Below are 20,454 nucleotides of genomic sequence, written 5' to 3'. Positions count from 1 at the left end.
TCTCTTTGGGTTTCCATTTTTCTTCTTTAAACACCACAGAATAAGTGGAATTTATAATCAGAAAGGAAGTCTGGCTTCTACTCTGTTCCTTATTTTTCTTGGTAATAAGAACGATGCAGTTAATAGCAGAGAATGGCCCAGCCAGTCAAAGTGACACAAAAACAGTTGTTGGTGGGAAGTCCTAGGTCTCAGGGCCAAAGTGAGAAGAGGTCAGCAACTCTAGTGAGTCCATGTACCCCTGTGGCCCTGGCTGAGCACCAGCTGGGCAGGGCCCTGATCTAGGAGATCACTACTCTAGCCTTGCACAGGCCTCTGGCTTTGGGAGGAGCCCAGATCTTTATAGATCACTCCCCTGGAGGGTGTGTGGAGGGCTGGGAAACAGGCCCCAAACCCTGCACAGAGAAGCTTCTGGGCAGGGCACAGCAGGGACCACAGGAGCCATCGAGATGCAGGACTGGGAAGCAAAGGTAAGGAGGAAGGATTTGGCTATGACTCAGTTTACACACTGCTTTCTTTTCAGGGGAGCCCTGTGATCACCCACTCTGTGCCTCTACTCTGGCCCAGGCCCCTCCCTCATAGCAATTGTAATGATACAGTTACTGGTGGTCTCAGGACACTGCCTGTAGCCATAACTGAACACCATAGGCTGACTTTCGTAAAGAAGATTCGTCTGGCTCCCTGCTCTGAGGCTGGGGAGTTCATGATGGACAGCTGTATCTGGTGAGGTTCTCTTCACTCTGCAGCATCCAAGGTGGTGCATGGTGCATGGCAAGCCAGGGCGTCCAACTCAGGCCTCTCCTCCTCCTCTTGTGCAGCCACAGTCCCTCTGGACTGGGGTGCACCCCTTACAGCCTTCTTTCCACACCTCCCAAATACTGTGGTCCGATTAAGTCCTGCTCTTTGTACCTCACAGTGAGGGTCATATTTCAGCCTGTGTCTCAACTGATACCCAGACCACAGCCCTGTGACCTGTACATTTCTCCAGGAGGACAGGGGCAGCGCCTGTCTACACACTCCTGACCCCCATCAGCTGGTGCCAGGATCTCCCTCACAAACACCTGCCTCAGTTTAGGCCCAGGAAGGTGAGAGCCAGAGGGAGAGGAGCAGGGCAGATGGCATGCAGCTGCTGGAAGGGCCAGCTCACCTCTACGCTGCTGAGCCACTGCCGGACCGACAGGAAGGACTCCTTGGCCGTGAGGTCATACATGACAATGACGCCGTCAGCCTTCCGGAAGAACTGCTGGGTGATGCAGCGGTACCTGCCAGGGAGGCCATCGTCAGGCCTGAGCGGCCTGCTCCACAGCCCAGACCTCAGGGACGGCTCCTCACCTCTCCTGCCCAGCCGTGTCCCACAGCTGCAGGGCCACCTGAGAGTTGTCCACGTTCACCGTCTTCACTCGGTAATCGATACCTGCAAGGGGCCAAGCCTGTCATCAGGGCTCCCTGGGCAGGAGGCCCCCTCCCTTCTAAGCCTCAGTCCCATGCTGTGCCAGGCCCAGGCGACAGCTGGCCCATTCGTCCTGGGAGGCACTGTGGGAAGAAGCACAGAGCCCTGGACCCAAGTTCTGGTACTGCCTCTCACTCACTCAGCATCTCTCGGTTGCAGGCTTTGCACTGTGGAGCAGCCTGGGCCTTGTCGATGGACACCATACAAGGTCAAGTCCAATCCCATGAGGGAGAGCCACGTGTCAGTGCAGACAACTGCTGTCCTTCAAGGCTTCCCCTCCTCACAGGAGCAGAAGGGTGAGCAAACGCAGCCCAGGCTGTTCCCTCCCTCTTGCTCTCATTCTCTTCCTTCCTTTCTCCTCCCTCTTCTTCTCCCTCCCTTGTTCTCTCTCTTCCTTTGGCTGAAATCCTTTCAAAGTTCTCCTAATAAAATTCAAACATCCCCATCGCTTCTTGGCCTTTTGGCTAGGATCAAGTGTAAAATTCAAACATTCTGGGGGATGGACTGTGCTTTAAGACCTCCAGAAGCCAATCTTCAGGCATGTGGAAGATGAGGAAGGAGGGAGGAGGTAGTTTATGCCCTTGTGATAGGTTTAGAACCCCTGGCCCATCACTATGCCACTGCAAGCAACTTTCTAGAGGTGTGGCCCTCCCTGGGATCATCTTCCCCAAAAAGAGGGACAAGGTCAGCAACGGGCATTCTGGACCCCACAGTAGCCCTTAGCCCTTAGAGTAAAGGGCCTAGACATGGGTTCTTTGACATAAACGTTCCTCTCCCTGTGACTGTAAGAAAATTCACACATGCAAGATGGATGCTACACAAGTCTTCTCCCTTTAGGCTCCCACCCAACTGCAGAGCTGCAGGGTGTCCCAAACCCTCTTCTGAAAGGCTTGTGGAGTCCCCTCCTGGAAGACTCAGGAACAGGACCAGCAAGGGCATGGGGACAGACAGAAGCAGAGATCAGATGGTTAGGAAGAGGCATGAAATGGGGAATATCACCAGGTTCTGCCACCAGGCCGGCCCCATGAAGAGCCAAGAGTGGAGGAGGGTCGAGGGCCACCATGTGCAGAGGCAGGCCCAGCATGGACACTGGAGGCCCTTGGCTTCAGATACCAGGGCCACGGATGAGAACAGTTTTGTCAGCCGAGAAGGAAGCAGAACGTTCCACTGCTGCAGCATTTCCATCTGCTGCTTCTCCGTCTTCAGTGTCCCCATGATGTGATGTGAGGGCTGCCATCTGTACACATGTGCACATGCACGCAGGCACACACACTCACACACACACTCCAGGGGGACAAAGCAGCAGCAGCCGTGGCAAGCTGCAAAACCAGCTCTGAGGCTCCCTGCAGCTTCATTCCCCCCAGGAAGGCCAGGGTTGAGTGGTCCCATCGAAAGGATCAGCGAGCTGGCAGACAGCCCCATGAGCCTGTGCTCTTGGAGGGAAGGGCTGCCTGCTTTCTAGCAGCACTCAGGAGAAAGCCAGTCATGGTCAGCACCCTGCGGGGCCTGATCGGAAACCAGCCAGGGAAAGGCAGCCAGGTGGGCAGGGCCTGTTCCAGTCCCCGGCTAATCTCAGTGCCACTCGGCTCACAGGGAGCAGAGCAGGTGGCAGGCAGGGTGGAGGTACTCCCTGCTGTGGGGCAGCCGGGGACTCTCTCAAGGTGAGGAAGCAGATATGTATGTCTACAGGGCCTAGTGGCGCAGCCCTGTGTCGCGGGAGGATGTGGGAGGTGAGGGCAGGCAGCGCACCTGTGACTGACACGAGAGCCCAAGGGAGCAGTGTAGCGCATCATGAGGCTTTCAGGCCTCCCCCTAGCAACTGGGGCGTCAGGAACCTGAGCTCTGCATTCCTGCCCAGGATCCACCATGGACCGGCAGCGTGGTTGCCTTCCAAGGTCCACCTTCTTCTTCTGTAAACAGAAGCAAGGTGAAGGATGGGGGGAAACTGGTGTCCACCACCTTCCATTTCAGGGAGAGCATCAATCGTCACATCCAGGTGACCTTCAGCTGTCCCAGAAGTGTGGTGTGCCAGCTGCTGGGCTGGTGGACGCTGGCCATCCTGAAGGAGACAGCCCGGCCACCGCACGGCAGGCTGCGGAGGAGTGAGAGGCTGTGGGGTAGGTGCGGTATAGTGGACAGGCCAAAGTGGGCAAAACCCTCTGGTGGCCAAGAAAGGATGGAGGACATTCTACCAAGAGATGCTGTGGAAGAAATACTCCGGATCCGGGCTGTGACTTAAAGCAGGGAGGTTGTGAACCAGTGCAAGGCAGTGGAATAAGCTGGGACCTGGAGCCCCAGGCCTGGGCCGTGTAGCTCCTAATTATCAGCCTGCTGTGGGCCTCAGCTTTCTCCTTTACCACTGAACGTGTGTATCTTTCCAGCCCTGGTGCTCCATAGGAACCATCACTGAGGAGCAGGCACAGTGCTTTGGCTCACAGTTGGGATAAAGCAGCCAGCACGGCACAGAAGGCAAGTCCTGGTAACCAAGTTCTCATGGGGACCTGGGAGAGCGAGGATCCATAGAGCCCTGGCCATGGGAGTGAGCGGTCAGCCAGGGCCTGCCCTCCTCTGGGCTGCACTGGCCCTAGGGGTCAGGACCCCTGCAAGCGCCCTTCCCTCGAAGGCTTCTGCCATGGCTGCGTGACGGCTCCTCATGACATCATGACAGGCAGGGCAAGAGCTGTGGCAGGGACACTGAGCTAAGCAGCTGCCGGCGGGTGGTACAATCAGTGGTGCTCCAGACACAGAACCTCAAGGTGCTTCCATAACTGGTGCCCCGGGAAGTGCAGATTAGTGTGCTTTCCTCTTTCAGAACCTTCTTATGAGGGCCACACGCTGGAGAAGTGAACGGACCGCTCCCGTCAGCACAGTCCTCAGGGCCACACCTGGAGTGTCCACACATGCAGGCCCCTGCCACCACAAACCGCCAGTGCCAGGCTGGGGCCTCCAGAGCAGGCCTGGCCACCTGCCCTTCACGGTGCTCAGTGCTCAAGGCTAGACCAGGCCCCACTTCTCCAGGTTTGGCTCAGGGCTGTCCTTCTTTCCTTCAGGGCCCTGAGGCTTTGCCATGGCAGGGTGGGGTCTTAGTCTGTTGTTAAAGGGGTGCAACGGGAGGGGACAAGAGGATGCAGGACAGGAAAAGGCCCAGCAGCAAGAACAGGAACTGGTGGCCTTGGGCAGGAGAAACATGGAAAGTTCAAGTGGGAGAAGGAAGAGGGAGTCTCCCTAAGGGAGAGGGCATGGGAAGTTCGTCCCGTTTCTCAGGCAGCCTGACTGGGAAGGTGACATGCCATGACCCAGGCTTGGAAGCAGTCTTGGGCACCCAGATCAAAGCCCCCATTTTTCAAATGAAGGAATATCGAAGCCCAGAGAGACTGTGTCATCCCGAGGATAGAGACAGAGCCAAGATGAGGACCCAGGACTTGTGAAGTCCCCAGGCCTCAGCAGCCTCTCCTGTCAGCACCAACCTCTGCCGTCTCCTGAGGCACACGAGGATCCCTGCCTCTCACTGGGGTGAAGAGCAAACACCCACTACTGTCAGGGACACTGGGGAAGAGGATGGCGGGTGTGTTTTGGGGGGACCGGAATGTAGGCAAGCCTCTTGACTGCTCTGGGCCTTAGTTTGATAACCCTGTCCCAGTGTGGCTGTGGAGACAGACTGAATGATGAGTATAAAAGCCCTCAGCCGACACTTGGCCCACACGAACACACTGAGCACAGTGGACCCATCACTCGGTCAGACAGAGCACAGTGCCCATTCGGCACATCTTCTGATGAGTGACGCTGAGTGGTGGAGGCTAAAAGGCCAGTGTGCCCCTGGGCCTTGCCACGTATTCCAATGCGATGCACAACTGTGGGTGGGCAATCAAAGCCTCTGTTTAAACAAAATATTATTACAGAGTGGGACCATATTTAGCAGTGACCATACTCACAACTGAGCCTGATGAGCTTCTGCACCTAATTCCAGCTGTCACCTAGCCCGCCTGCGACGGAGGGCAGGTGACTTCTGGTGAGTAAAAGAAGCTATCCAGAGTGCTGTGCCCTATTGGCACACACACACCTGCACGACTGTCGCACTGAGCACAGCCAACACAAGCACCCCACGTGCCAGCACCACGGCCCCTTCCAGGTCTGCAAACCCTCCCTGGTGAGGACTCACCCACAGTGGCTGCAACGCCTGGGGAGAAGTGGTCCTCGCAGAGCCTCCTCAGGAAGGACGTCTTCCCCACGGCGGAGTTGCCCACAAACACGATTTTGAACAGCCGGTCTGGAGTGGAGGGCAAGCTTTCCACCTGTGGATCACAGACAGTCAGTCTGGCCACTGTCGGGATGGCCGCTAGGCCCTGCTGCTGTTACAACTCTTCCTTGTTCTTGTCCAGCCTGTGGTCCCAGGGAGCCCAAAACCAAGGAGGCCGCCCCAGGCTCAGAATGTAGTTAGCACTAGGCTCCAAGCACAGCAGCTCTTTCTCACAGCAGAGGGTATAGAAACAGCCACCACCAATATGCATTGCTGCTGCTGTGATCCTGGGGTGGGGAGGCAGGCCCTGGTTGACGGGAAGTTGAGGAGGCAGGTATGTATACAATCATGGGAGCACAAGGCTCTGAGAGCTATTGGCAGAACAGCAGAGGTGCCATGGAAACACAGAGCAGCTTCGAGGAGGCAGTGATTCCACAGGTAGACAGCACCACTGGGGCATTCCTAGGAAGGAGATCTAGAGAGAAGGCCTCTGCATCATGGACAGAGACATCCATGCTGGGCTGAGAAGCCGTTTTTACTGCCCTGTCACTGAAAGCTGGAGTGGAATGGAGGCCCGTCCTGCCTCCCTGATATAGCTTTCTTGTTCTTATCTCCTCAGCTTCTGGCCATCTTCCTTGGGTACCAGCTGGTCTTCATTCAGGAATCTGGAATGTGCAGTGATGCCTGGCCCCTGTGGCTTCCCAGAGGCCACCGCAGCTTCCCAGAGACCACCGTGGCTTCCCAGGGGCCATTGTGGTTTTCCAGAGACCACCGTGGCTTCCCAGGGGCCATCGCAGTTTCACAGAGGCCTCTGCAGATTCCCAGGGCCCATTGTGGCTTTTGAGAGGCCACTGCATCTTCCCAGAGGCCACCGTGGCTTCCCAGGGGCAGCTGTGGCTTCCTACAGTTCACTGAAGCTTCCCCAGAGCCACAGGGGCCAGTGCAGAAAGCCAGGATGGGGTGGGCTTGCTCAAAGACACAAGGTGAGTAGGACACAGTGTAAGGAGGTGGGGATCCCTTCTTTCTGCCTGGTGGCTGTCCCCTCCCGAGAGTGTGCTTGCTCACTCAAGTCCTGCCTGCAGGCTCAGCTCAGCACTGGCTGGTAGAGGAGCCTTTCTGACATCTATTTAAGAATGGATTTGGGGGAATTATCTTCTCTCCTTGAGCAAATACTGTAATGGAGTGGCAGCTGATGTTAGCAGTACTTAGTTTCAGAGAAAAATCATTAGTAGGCTTTTGTGGAGAAACAAAATTGCACCCAATACTTAGGAAGGAATTCAAGGTCAACTACAGAATTTAAACTAAAAAACAATTTAAAGCCCACACTCAACAATGATGCCCCTGCCCTGTTTTCTTTATTCATGCAATGCACAAAGATGCTGGTGCCCTGCCTGTCTCTTGTGCCTGTATCTCTAATTGTCATCTGTTTGAAACTAAGCTGCCGTGTGCTGGGAAGAGGCACAGGTGAAGAATTCGAGGCCAAGGGTGGATGAGGGGTCCTGGTGATGGAGGTGCCCAGTTCTCAGCCCTGTGGCCACTGCCCTGCCCTGGGCAGAGCCCCAAAGCCAACAGAGCTGGCCCAGCCTCTAGTAGGTCTTGCCTTGGGAGAGCAGCACACCCCTCTCCACCCAGGCCCTCAGCCTGCTGTGCCTTCCCAGGGACAGTGACACAGGGGCCAGGTGGGGTGGGGATCATGCTCGCCCTCCCTCTGATGTGCCTTTTTAAATTTAAATACTTAAAAAAGGAAAAGTAATACATCCTAATTGTTAATTGCAGAATTACAGAGGAGTAGAGAGAAATAATTCTTCATAATCTACTCAAACACCCTGAAATGGTCATTTTTCATATTTTGATGTATTTTTCCTGATTTTTTCATTTACTATAAATATGTTTTTGTGTAGAGTTTCTATGTAAACATATAAGTTTTTATTTAAAGGGATTTGAAATATATATAATTTGTATACTATCTTATATAACAATCATATATAACCCTGTATAATTTCTCCTATTTCATCATCATTTTATATATAATTCAATCCTATTTTATCATACATAATAAAGTATACATATTTCCTTGGTCACTAAAGTTTTTAAATACAATTTTCAACACTTGTATACTATTCTATTAAATAATACAATTTATGTCCTTATGGCTGGGTATTGTTTCAATGGTTTGCTATCATAAATGAACACATTTTTAATTTAAATCTGTATCTGGTCTTGGTTGTTTCCTTTGGGAAAAGTGTGGCAAGCAGGAGTGCTGGCTTAAAGGGTGTCGGATTCTGATTCTCAATTCCTGTTATTCAGTTCTTCCTCTGTGTGTGGGCCTGGCGGGCAGACCCTCTCTGACCCTGGCAGTGGCTTCCGCTAAGCCACAGCTCCTCTCTGCCACAGGCTCTGTTTCCAGCAAACGGCAGCATGGGCTCCTGGGGACAGCAGATGAGGAGCTACAGGCCATGTTATGCTGCCTCAGCCACCTGAGGGATGCTCCAGTTCTCCACCTCCCCCTCGCACTGGGGTGCTCACAGGAGGAGGAACCAGCAGCTAGGGCCAGGGGAGACTCATGGTGGCCACGGCTCAGTTCCACGGGCTGCACGGTGTGCAGGGCTAGAGCTCCCTATACCTTTGTCATGGATGCTGAGAAGGGCAAGTGGAAGCTGGGGGCCTGGGTCACAAAGGAGGGAGCCAGAGGAAGAATCTATATGGTCTCCTGTCTCCCCAGAATTTAGCAGGGAGGCCTGGCAGGGGAGCAGTCTCTCTGAAGGGAGGAGCATGCAGAGAGCTGGTGCTGAAGGCTGATTGGCTGGAACCAAGGTAAATGAGGGTGCATACACTTTGCAGCAGGACCTAGTCCTACTGAGAGCAGTTACATGTGTGGCTTTGAAAGTATCTGACATTTCAGGGTATGAGCCCAGAGAAAGCCTGTGTTAAGTAGTCACTCAATAAGTGCTTTGGATCTGAGTCGGAAAAGAGCACAGGGTGGGGAATGGGGCCCACAGAAGAGGTTACTGGGAGAATTCATCAATCGCCCCAAGTCTCATCCCCTAACACTCAGCCAAGCAGGGAAAGGAGGCCTCTGGAAGAATCGAAGGTAATGCATCCCAGGATCACTGCACTGAATTCCTGGGTGCCCTGTGGGGGCACATCATGGAGCAGCATGCAGACCAGGTGGGCCCTTACCTGACAGAGGGCTTCTTTCCCGACAGGCTGCTCTCGGGGAGACGAGGGGGAGCATGCCAAGGACAGGGCCTGCTGGACCGGTCCCTCTGCCCCCTGGTGGGAGACTCCCTCCTGCTCTGGGCCCTTGCTCAGTGGTTGCTTGGGGCTGCTGTCCAGGAGCTGGGGCAGGGGGTCTTCCTCGATGGAGATGATCCTGCGCAGAGCCCGGCAGCGTGGACCCCCAGCCCCTGGCTCTCCCGGCCCTGGCTCCTCTTCTGTGAGGGGATACGCACTCGGGCCCAGGGAGCTCTTCCTCCTCGGAATGCTGAACACATCTTCCTCCTCCTCCGACTGGCTGTCAGGATGAGAAACCACAAATCGGGGGAACACCCTACATTACAGAGTATCTTTTGTGACAGATAGCTGCAGAGTGCCAGGCCTTTGGAGGAGAGAGAAAAGCAGGAAAGAGAACAACTGATCCAGCCTTGTAGCTGATTCCTCCTAAACACTAAGTGCCTGTGATGAGGATGTGAAGATCATGAACACAACGACTGAAGGCCAAGCCAGGACAGACAGGCACAGGCCCTGTCCACATGCATGTTGGGCTCAGTGGGAATCTCTTAGGGTTTGGATCCAAAAAGTTCCACAAAGACTCACCCGCTGAGGGCTTGATCCCCAAAGCAGTCTTGAGCTGGGGTCTAAGAGGCAATTGGCTCGGGAAATTGTCAACCTCGGCAGCGATTCACCCAGCAAAGGGTGCCCAGCTGAGTGGGCTGCTGGGCGGTGTGGCCTCAGCGGAAGCCAGCCATGGACAAAGGCTCTGTCTTGCCCAGCCCCTGTCTGTCTGGCTCTTTCCCTCCTTCTGCCTCCGTGGCGGGAGGGAATCAGCTCTCCTTCCCACATCCTTCTGCCATGATGCTTCTGCCTCAGAGCCAGCTGACGACCATGCACTGGAACCTAGGGAACTCAGCCAAAGTAACCCTCTCTCCTGTAAGTTGTTCTTCTCCGGTACTGTGTCACAGAGATGGAAAGTTAGCTAATGTGAGGTTGAAGGCATTAACGACCAAAATGAATACAGTTTTACAAATTCAGAGAGGGCTATGAAGGAAAAGTAAAGGCAGTGAAGCCCACGCCTGGCAGGCAGGCAGCCTGCTGTGCCCCAGCACCAGCCCTCATAAACTGTGACTGGGGTAGGACACCTCCGCTCCGCAGCATCAGACTTTCTCACTGAGGAAACAAAAAACTGCAAAGGTGGCCCAACTGCAATGACGCACAGTCGCAGGCGTGTTCACCCAGCACCCTCCGCAGTGCAGGGTGCTGTGTCTCTGGGGGGACCCCATCCTCTCACAGCAGGCGTCTGCTCCTCAGAGACAGCTGTGCCTAGTGAGCATGCGCCCTGGGCCAGAGGGATATCTATCTGCCTCTTCTCCCTTCCCTTTTCTCTCTCTGTCCCTAGAAGTCACAATCAGGAGTAAAAGGTCTCAGAAGCCTGAGAACATGTTCTTTTCCTGGCCCACTTGAGCAGGAAGAGCAAAAAAGAGCACTGGGAGGGGGGAAAGCCGGTCCCTAGGATGGACATCAGGCACAGGTGGCGCTGTCAGGAAGTTTGGAAAACAAAGGCTTCACCGACCCTCCTGAGCAAGGGAGATCCTTCTAGGTCTTTGTGAAAAAAATGGGCTGAGAATTCTGAATGGCAATGGAAGTCTGACAGGCAGGATGGCAGAACCTTATGTCCAAGCTTGTCTCCCCGACCCCTCTCTCACACACATCCCACAGATTAGAAAAGCAAATGCAACAGAGATGAAGTAGTGAGGTGGCAGGACCAAGGCAGAAAAAGACTTAGCGAAGGACAGAACATGCGGTACACAGAAACACCCTTTATTTTGACCCCCCCTTATACTATATATTGGTCCTAAGGACCAATAATAGGAAGGAAAAAGAAAACCAACTGCGACCACCATCATTCTAAGGTTAATTGCGATTTTGAAAGATCAATTAAGATGTGGTGCTTGCTCACAACGATGGTGAATTTGTTTGGATCTCATGATATAAAATAAGAGATTTGTAGCAATTCAAACACCTTTCCCTTTACTTATAAAAATCACAGTTTTAAATAAAAGCCAGCTGGCTTCTTCCCAGCACACTTCTTCTCTACACCAGCAAGCCTGGTACCTGCCTCGTGACTCGTACTCCCACCCATTTCACCACACTTGCCCAGGCAAGAGGGATATTTCCCCACACACACGCAGCATGCTTTCCCAAAGTCTTTGTGATCAGAAACAAAGCAACCACTTAAATAGGCTCTGAGAGGAAACATTTCTTGGCTTTTTATTTGGGAAGTTCTTAAGCACTGCTGACATTCTGAAATACCCTCTGCTTAGCTGACTAAGTTCATTTTCGGTTTTGCCACCAAATGCTCTCTGGCAGCAGTAGAGAGAGCAGCCTCTGTTGCCAAGCCTGTATCAGGGTGTGGAGCTCACGATTCATCGCTGACTGGGTTACTATCTGTTTCTTCTGTTCAGTGCTAAATCATGAGGGGAGATGGGTCCACTCAGGCACTCACTCCACATATCTGGCACGTATCCCCCGCCTCAGATAACCTCAGTATTAAATGAGCGTTTAATAATAGACATCAACAGTGGGAGCCATGTCCAACTCATCTTACAAGTCTTCGTAAAATTCAAAAGAATGCCTGGCACAGATGGGCAATCAGTAAGTGCCTGCTGAATCAATCAAGGACACATTCAGTGCGGTGGGACCAACAGGCCAACAACCACTGTGGAAACTTGGCTTCCAAGATGTAGCTCATTATTCAGCTATTTAGAGATGGGATTTATGATGCTTAGACCCAGATCCTGAGGAGCTGATTCACACCCCCAAAGTCACTTCCTTTGCTCACTTTTCAATTTCATGCCCGCAGTCTTCCACAGGAGCAAGGTCACACACCTTCCCCTGGGTCTGACCCCTCAGGGCCTCCACCTGTCTGTGCCCGCCGTGTGGGCGGAGCACTTGCCACACACACAGGGCAGGGGCGCTGTCTCTGCAGGAGCCACAAGCTGACAATGGGTCCTCAAACTCAGTCATGAGCTGTCCGACAGTGGCAAATCATGTTGTATTTGAGCTAAAGATGGATCTGTGAGACGACCTGTCAAGCACAAGTCCCAGTAGTGTCTATAAAAGAATTCATCCAGTGAGAATCTTTAATTACCCTTTATAGTCAAGATAGCCCGGTTTCTGACAAAGCCAGGTGCATCTGTTCTGCTCAGCAGGCAGCATAGTCCCAGCCCTGCCCACCCTTCTCCCAGGGCTTCTCCTCTCGCTCCGGCACCCACAACACTCTCGGGTCCCTCTCTGCAGCACACACTAGACGGGCAGCCTCAGAAGACCCCAGCTGCCCTGGAGTTTCCTCCTGGTGTCTCCCTCCAGCATGGATGACATTCTGCGGGAGGGTCACGTCCCTCAAGCTTCCAAGGCAGTGAGAGCAGCTGACCTGAGAAGCCCCCTGCAGAGCCGCAGCCCAGGACCAACTCCCAAGCAGGAGGAGAAGAATGAGGATGGGCAGTGACGACTTACCTTCTAAGGACCCCTCTGCTGTCCACGTATTTGCCGATCACGGAGCCAGATCTCTGCTTCCAGCTTGCCCTGGAAGCAGCTGTGCTTGCCTGGGCTGCCTTATCTTTCTGCAGAAAGACAAATGCCCCGGATGAATGCCTGTGCATTGACCCCAGTGTCTGAGGAGAACAAGGCTCAGCACGCCTGCTTCCTGGTCAGGCTGTATCCAGACTCCGAAGCCAGCCATCAGGGTGTTCAGCTCCCGGCTACCACTCACCCACTCTCCCCTTTCACTTCCCCCCATTCCTCCACCTCCTTTCTCGTAATCAAATCCAAGGAACAAACACCCAGTGCAGAACCTGGGCCCTCCTTATTACTCTTCATAGCGGCACTGATGGTTTGCAAGAGAACAAAGAAGAGGTAGATGCTTCACGCATAAGAAAAAACATGTATTGGCATTAAAAGCTTCCATGCATTTTAAATCACTCTCATCTGTGTAGCTCCAGTCTCTCTATTTCCAAAGCCCTGGATACAATGCAAAAAGGTGCAGCCCAGAAGGCCAGGTGGCCCAGGGCCTTGTCCAACTCCTGTGCTACTGCAAGCTTTTCAGCATTTGGGGGACATAGCCTAGGTGTGGATAAATGGCTCCGATATCTGTGGAGCCAGACCTTAACTCCCCCCACCAAGGCTCCCTAACAGATGTCCTCGGGGAGGGGAAAGGGTCAAATCGCAGAAGGAGTATCTCCTTAGTCACTCGGTGGTTCTCCATGATCTCTAAGGAGGGAAGGAGGAGTTGGAGCCTCCCAGGGCCCCTGAAGCTATGGCTTTAATGGTTCCAGATGAATCTGTGATTATATTCTCTATCAGTAGGACTTTGTGCCTCTTTCTTCAGTCCCCACTGGAGTTTTTCACTCTGTCTCCCTTTCAAAGCAGAATGAGTTTGGCAGGTGAAAGGAAGTGAGTAAAGGGATTAGGATGACATTTGAAAGCTAAAAAAAAAGCTGGAGTCACTTCTGAAATAGTTATAGCCACTGTCATTGTCAAACATGTGAAGGCTTAAGCCTCACCTGGGTGGTGCACAGCGGTGGGCAGCAGAAACGCTTGCTGCTGGTGGCAACATCCAAGGCAGTGTGACCGCCCTCCCAGATCCTGGTAGTTTGGACAGCAATGCTGATTCTGCCCAGCGCAGGCAGAAATGAGTGAACCACACAACAGGCTGTTTACAGCAGTGAGTCCGGCCGAAGCCTATGTGCCGAGCTCAGAGTAACTCGCACCCACCTCCATTCCCGTAACGAAAACCTTCTAGCTAGAAGGCCAGTTTCTAATTACATCCACATATTCTGTCTATTCTGTTCCTAATTTGAGAATGCTGTCTTGCTTTTACGAGCCTTGCTTACCTCAATTTCCACAGAAACCGCAAAACTGCGCATCCTCACATGCAGCCCTGCCCTTGCACACAGCTCACCTCTACCCCAAGTGATCACCAGTAAACATCAGTGGCTTGGCCTGGCCAGGACCTGTGTCAGTTGTACCAGCATTGGTCATCCTGGCCCTGCTTTCTGTCTTTCTTAGTTCTGTCTTTTACTTTTTTTTTCCTCAGGCCTGGGTCATATACTGAGTAGGAGACTGCAGCCTACTGCAGAGGTTTCCGGTAACGTTTCAGGGGTCCCCAGTAAGGCCCAAATCAGGGCAACCTAGCTGCCTGAGGCCAACCATGTTCAGGCTGCTGTCCAGACAAGGGTGCAGTGCACATCACCCTCTTCACAACAGCTTTGCCCTGAAACCCTTATAATATGGGGAAGCAGAGGGCCAGGACCCTCCTTCCTCATGTGACAGCAGGGATCATGGTTGCAAGTGACCTGTCCAGGGTCGGGCCCACAGCTATTTGCGATGATCCCATAGCAGGAAGCCACACCAACCCATCCTGCCCCCACATTTCTTTCTTCAGAGCACCCAGTTAGTCCTGGTAAAGGGAAAGATGGGCAGAGGACACAGGATCCTAGATTTTGTTCTCTGTGGCCCACAATGAAGACATGTAAATAAATAAAGTCTCTCCAGCTGTTTGGAGAAGTAAACAGGCATGGAGCTCCGGTACACAAGAGGAGGAGTCTCTATAAAGTGGAAAAAAACTTTACATAAAATCAACTATGTAAACAGCTACAGGCACATTTTTAATGTGTTCCATGACTGTGTAAAAAATGCAAGATTTTCATCAAGAGGTGAAAATTTAAATGAAAAGAAAGCTGAGCATTTTGGCTTAAGTCAGAGTGGGGTTTCAGATGTGCCACCTCATGGATGGGACCATTACCTCCCAGCCAGGAAGGCATGGCCCTCCCAGAGGCGTCTTCCTGCTGCACCACGAAGAAAGTGTGTTGCTTCATGGAAATCCACTCCGGTCACCGCACACAGCACATTGCCCTGCACCCACACAACGACCAAGCACAACCCATGTTGGGACAATCTCAGGAGCCTTGGCACAGATCTGTTGCTCATGGATTGCTGGCTTTGTCTCCCACTGCCCCACCCCAAAGGGAGCACCAGCCACTGACCTGAAAGCTTACATCACGCTCATCCCGGAGGTGCTTGTTCCTCTCCCTGTGGGTGGAAAAGGGGAAGCTGTTCAAATACACGTCCACAGATCCAGCAGCCAGGTCAGCGTGGAAGGCCTCACCAGCGTGTGGAGTCTCTTCCCTCAGAGCAGTGATTAACTAGAGGATGGTTTGTAATCGCTCAGGCAGGAAGGGAGCCTGCATGGCCTAGTGACACCTGCAGCCGCGCAAGACCGTGCACGGCACCTGTCACTAGGGGGCGCTCTCCCCAAGGCTTGCTGTGGGACTCCCTCTATATGAAGCGTTCCTTCAAGCACACAGGCAGGCTCCACTCAGGGCCCCTGAGCACTTGCCAGGCTCTTGGGGACACACTGATGAACAAAATACAAAGTAATTGCCTAGGGGACTTAAGGGACCATTGCTTCAAAAAACATAAAGCAGGGACACAAAGAGGAGGCGACTTCCCTCAGTATGACCAGGGAAGGCCTTGCCGATAAGGCCATATCTGAATAGAGACCGAGGGGTGACAAAAAAGGCGGGCAAGTGTCTGTGGGCTAGTGGTCCAGGCAGAGGGGAGCAAGGTGAAGCTTGGCCTGGGCACAACTGGTGTGCCTGAGGAACAGAAGTGGGATGTTCAAAGGGAGCGGACTGAAGAGAGGAAGGAAGAGGAAATGGGGCTGACAGAAACCTTCCCATTGATGGCTTCCCGGATCACCAGAAGAAGTTCAGTTTCTGTTCCAAATGACATAGGAAATCATGGTGTGTGTGGAGCGCATTGCAGAGGGCGTCACGATCTGACTCTGGCTCTGACAGGACCCCCTGATGCTGCACTGAGAGGTGACTTCTGGGGAGAAGAGTGGGACCCCGCGAGTGGACCGGTGTCTGTAGTGAGGTGGAGGTCATGGCTGAGTGGACAGGAACTGTTTCAGTGGGACAGTGGCCAGAAAGCCTGGCTAGAGGGTAGAGAGTGTGAAGGAAGGACATGGAGACAGGGAAGGTAAGTGGCTTCTCGAAGTTCTGTTGTCATGGGATGGAAGAAATGCAGAGCAGCCAGATAGAGAAGTGAAGACAACAGGGGTCAGGTATGGAATAAGACAGTGGGTTTGGAGGAGAGAGAGCACAGACGCTAGAGGAACCCTTCAGGAGCCACGACGGACAGATCAATCCAGAGCCCGGCACAGGGTGGGCAGGGTGGCCTTTGTAGGAACCCAGCTTAGTCCCCCACTTTGGTCCAGACTGGCACTTGGCAAGCTCCAGGGTATGGCTTCTGGTGGAGTCTAAGCCTGAGGCCAGGAGGGGCTGGAGGTCTAAGGCAGTGTGAGTGGGGAGTGGGCCAGCGAATGGCTGAGTCTTACCCACTAACGCAAGAGATTTGGAGACCACAAAGTACATGCAGCTCTGTGACTCAGTGACTTTCAGACTGGCAGCTTCTGAACCAGTCCACACTTTGGAAGGGAAGGGAAGCCCGTGGAGGCCAGGCTCTGGTCACCACAACGCAGCCACTCACTGGGAAGTCCTGGGTCCAGGCATTCACTCTGGGACACTTGTCAGGAGGGGCCTCAGGGAAGACCTCCAGGTGAGTCAAGGGGTTTGAGGTGTTCCACAAGCCCAGCGGATCACCGGAGACCCTCGTGCAGAAGGAACTGCCCGGGGTGGGGGAAGTCAGCAGCCCCGTGTCCAGGCGAGGGCTCCGGGGGCAGAGGTCTGTGCTGTCCCTGCTTCATGCAGCCAGGTAGAAACTGCAGCAGCCATAGGAATGCCTCGAGTGTCTCTGTTCACAGGTCACGGCCTGTCGGACACTGTCTAATTCTCAGAGGTCTGTGACTGTGAGGAAGCTCAGACCCCAGCTGGCCGCATCATCTGCCGAAGGTTCCCAGCAGCCCTTGCCCCACAGTCCGTATTCCCAACCTCAGACCCTGAAAGCTGCCCCTGCTCGTGTGCTGCTGTCACCTTCCAGCCATTTTCCTGACCCCTACCACTGCCGCCTGCCCCGCCCACACCCCCCCACAGTTGCCTCCCAGAATGTCACTGCCTTGGGGGAGCCGCCCTCGTGGCCTCCATCCTGACATCTCAGCTTCTGCCCAGTCACCCCACCATTGCACAGAAAGTCCGGCCTCCAGGAAGAAGCCCAGAGTGTCTGCAGTGCTGCTTCGCCATTCTCTTAGGGTCGGCCCCTTTATTTTCTTCCAAGTACAACAGATAAAAAGAAAACCGAATAAATAATTTGTCCTCATAATCCAGTTCTCTCCCTCATATGAAAGCTTGCCTAGGAACCAAGACTGTCTTTCCACGGTCAAAAGGTGACTGCCCAGCCCTCCTGCTGCCCGCTCGCTCCTCACTGATCCACGCAGGGGCGTCATAAAGCCCCCAAACTCTGGATCGGACCTAGGAAGTGATTCCAGACAATTGAACCCAGGGCCATCTGTGTCTCTACTCCCCAGGAGGTGATCAGCAGGGCCGGATTTGGCCCTACTGTGGGACCTCATCTGCAAAACTGAAAATTCCCTCCTTCTCCACAAGACTCCCTTTGTTTTTTAGCACATTCCAGATCAGTGAACTCTGAATTTATTTCGGCGAGCATTAGAAAGCTGAGGAAACTCCTTCCTGGTGCTGTTTGCTGTTTGCGATTTGTTTACTTATCCCGAAAACAGGAGTGGAGTAGGCTGGGTACAAAGGGGAGCCAGCCACGGATCTCGATCCTGACTCACTGAGGAGCTGCTGGCTTGTAGGGAGTTACTACTGCCAGCTTCCTTCACAGTTACTTCCTGTCCTAACAGCCGCTCTACCCACCTAGCAGTCTGGCTGCAGACAAGGAGATAGTACAGTGGGCCCAGAGCAGTTGCTCACTAAGGCCAGGTGGAGACTGACCTGAGCATGTTCCATGCAAGATGACAAGACTGAGGTGGAGCTGTACAAACAGCACAAACTGTACAGGGGTGCGGGCGAGTGTTTAAGCTCAGCAAACACCCAAGGGAGTGGCGCTCCGCGGTCCAACCACACACTGGGGACCTCTTGACTTCCAGTGCCCTTCTGCCCGAGGCATCTGGACACGCTTGACCCACCTGAGGAAGTCCAGCTGCTTCAGGAGTCCCGACTTCTCCCGCTGCAGACTCTCCGTCACGCGGTACACCTCCCTGGGGAGCAGCAGACAGAGAGATGAGGGCGTGGGGAGGGAGGTGGGAGCGGCTCCACTGTGCCAACTGACAGGAAGCTTGTGGTGCAGACGTCCCACACTGAGCCCAGGCCTCCACCACACTGTGGTTTCCAGAGCCCGCCTCTTCCACAGCCCCACCTGCCCACCTGTGGCTGGGGGCACCTGTGTGTCTGTCCCAGACTCCTGCATCTCAGCTCCAAGGAGGGACATCAATATGGTCTCAGATGATCTGGGAGTCACTGTCCCTTCCCTGCCTCCCCCCAAAGTCCCCACCTGTTCCTAAACATCTGGAGTTTTCCACTATTGACAGGATTTCCTTTCTCTGGCTATAATGTAGGGTGAATGTACCAACTGCGCTTATTTGGCACAGGGTGGCACAGGGCAGCCAAGGCTGGGAGCCATACTGTGCTCTGCCCTTCAACACAGGCCCAGACTACACAGGATGAAAAGGAAAGGGAGGGAAGAAGGAGAGGACAGAGACAGGAGAGTGGAGGACAGGGGAAAAGCAGGGAAGGAGAAGGGAGGAGGAAGGACAGGATGGAGGGAGAAAGGCAGGGGGAGGCCTTCAGGACCTCTGGAGAAGCGGGGTGGGGCGCAGTGAACCAGTGTGAGCCTGCTCCGCCCTGCACTCCGCCTGCTTCCCACTCTGGCTCTGAGCCTTGGCCTGGAAGTGCCCCTGCCACCCAGTCCCACACAGGCGCCATAGCCCAGCCCAGCCAGGTGCTGCAGCCTGTGCTTGGCAGGCTGTGTCCCGGCCCGAGGGTGCCGGCAGAACCAGCAGATTGGTTCCAGGGCTTCGCCTAGCACCCAAGAAACCAGCTCCTTGCCAGGCGTCTGTGTCCTCCACTTCCCTTTACAGAATGATGGTGGGTTTGCTCCAGGACAAGTACAGGCTGAACCTCCCTCCTGAGCCCACCTGGCCCTGATAACCACCCTCCTGCACAGCCGTCATTTGATTGCCAGTTATACTTAACTTCAGCGTAGGGAAGACAATAGGTTTCCCCTTACCAAGTGGGTGCCTGCCCCGCTGGGACTGCGTGACCTGCTCACCAGTGCCAGCCGTTTTATCCGGCTGGGGAAGAGGTGCTCGGCGGCCCAGGCCTGGGTTCTCAGGGTGGGGCAGGCCAGCTCCTAAATGGCAGGCCTTCAGGGTCTCCTCATCCCGTTTGTGGCACCAGCGACCAGAGGAAGCCACACGACCACACTTACGTGCAAGACATTCACACGCGGACACGTGTGCACATATACACCTGGTGAGCACGCATCTATGCAGATGTACACAGCTTTCTGCTGGCAAAAGAAAGGCTCCGCTGATGGAGCCCTCATGTGGCCCTCACAGTCCTCTAACCCAGAGCGCCAGCAGCCACTCCTGGGAGGATCCGCCGGCTCAGTGTGGTCACTGGCGAGAGTGTTATGGCTCCCTTAGGGAGGAGCTGCTGGGCTTATTTTCAGGAGGAGATGAAACACCGGGGGCTCTGCAAACTACCCCGGCAAGGAAGGACAGAGGCGAAGCAGAGCAGTGTGCTCGCTCTGTTGTAAAGAAAAACTGCGTGCGGTGTGCATGTGTGAGCTGCACCAAGTACGCGTCAGTGTGTGTGTGAGAGAGAGCACGCGTGCGCTGCTCCAGTTCACTCTGCGACACTGACTGGGCCCTGCTGAGGGGCTGAGGTAGAGGGTGGTGAGGACCATTTTCCAACTTTCATCCTGCCATGCCTCGCCGCTGTAAATCGCCTATCCAAATAACTTAATCAAAAACAGTGCCGGGCTCTTCCCAACCTCCATCTCTCCGTTATCTCTGCTTGCGGTTCTTTCTTTATCTCATTTGAAGATCTAGTTCTCCTACTTGAGCATCCTCTGATGACAGGAGAATTAATTTTGCCTGTCTAGAGTTCTTGCTGGGAAATGATTAAGTCTGTTTACTCTCCACCCCCTCTACTCTCCCAGTTGCTCTGCAGGGGCTCAGCTCTGGCAGCGCCCTCAGGGGACTCGCAGGCTGGGAAGGACGACTGCCCAGCTTCCAGAAGACCAGCTGGGCTTTGGGTTGGTCACTGCACTGCTCAGCCTCAGCTTCTCCCTGGACAAATGAAGGCAGCAGAGTGAACATTAGGGTCCTGCCAGGAGCCTGGCTCTGTGCTTCCGTCCGTGGGGAGGAAGTTGGGTCTGGGCTTCCCCGGGTGGGCCACCCCTCTGGGCGGCCACAACTTTCAGGGCCACCATGCTCTGAGTCCTGGAAGAGCATGCAGCTTGAGGGCCCTGCGCCCCTCCCTGCCCGCTGCTCTCCTCAGACTGAGGGCCTGGCTTGGTTAAGACGAGAATTAGAAGGCTGTGTCCTCGTGCTGAGCCCCTCTCCAGCACT

The 20,454-nt window shown here is 54.1% G+C and overlaps 1 protein-coding gene across 1 annotated transcript in view; it reads right to left on the bottom strand.

The window, feature by feature from the left end:
* Positions 1 to 20,454, bottom strand: part of Cracr2a (calcium release activated channel regulator 2A) — an 88,673-nt gene that overhangs the window by 17,151 nt on the left and 51,068 nt on the right. The window contains exons 9-15 of the mRNA XM_010611579.1: positions 18,007 to 18,078; positions 14,945 to 14,990; positions 12,417 to 12,523; positions 8,865 to 9,198; positions 5,607 to 5,739; positions 1,330 to 1,411; positions 1,145 to 1,259 (exon numbers count right to left, since the gene is read on the bottom strand). Of these exons, the coding sequence (XP_010609881.1) occupies positions 1,145 to 1,259; positions 1,330 to 1,411; positions 5,607 to 5,739; positions 8,865 to 9,198; positions 12,417 to 12,523; positions 14,945 to 14,990; positions 18,007 to 18,078 (889 nt within the window). The remainder of the gene's footprint in view (positions 1 to 1,144; positions 1,260 to 1,329; positions 1,412 to 5,606; positions 5,740 to 8,864; positions 9,199 to 12,416; positions 12,524 to 14,944; positions 14,991 to 18,006; positions 18,079 to 20,454) is intronic.

The sequence above is a fragment of the Fukomys damarensis genome, unplaced genomic scaffold, assembly GCF_012274545.1.
Source record: "Fukomys damarensis isolate Sample0158 unplaced genomic scaffold, DMR_v1.0_HiC HiC_scaffold_19, whole genome shotgun sequence".
NCBI lineage: Eukaryota > Metazoa > Chordata > Mammalia > Rodentia > Bathyergidae > Fukomys > Fukomys damarensis.
This window is presented reverse-complemented; position numbering and strand designations above follow the sequence as displayed.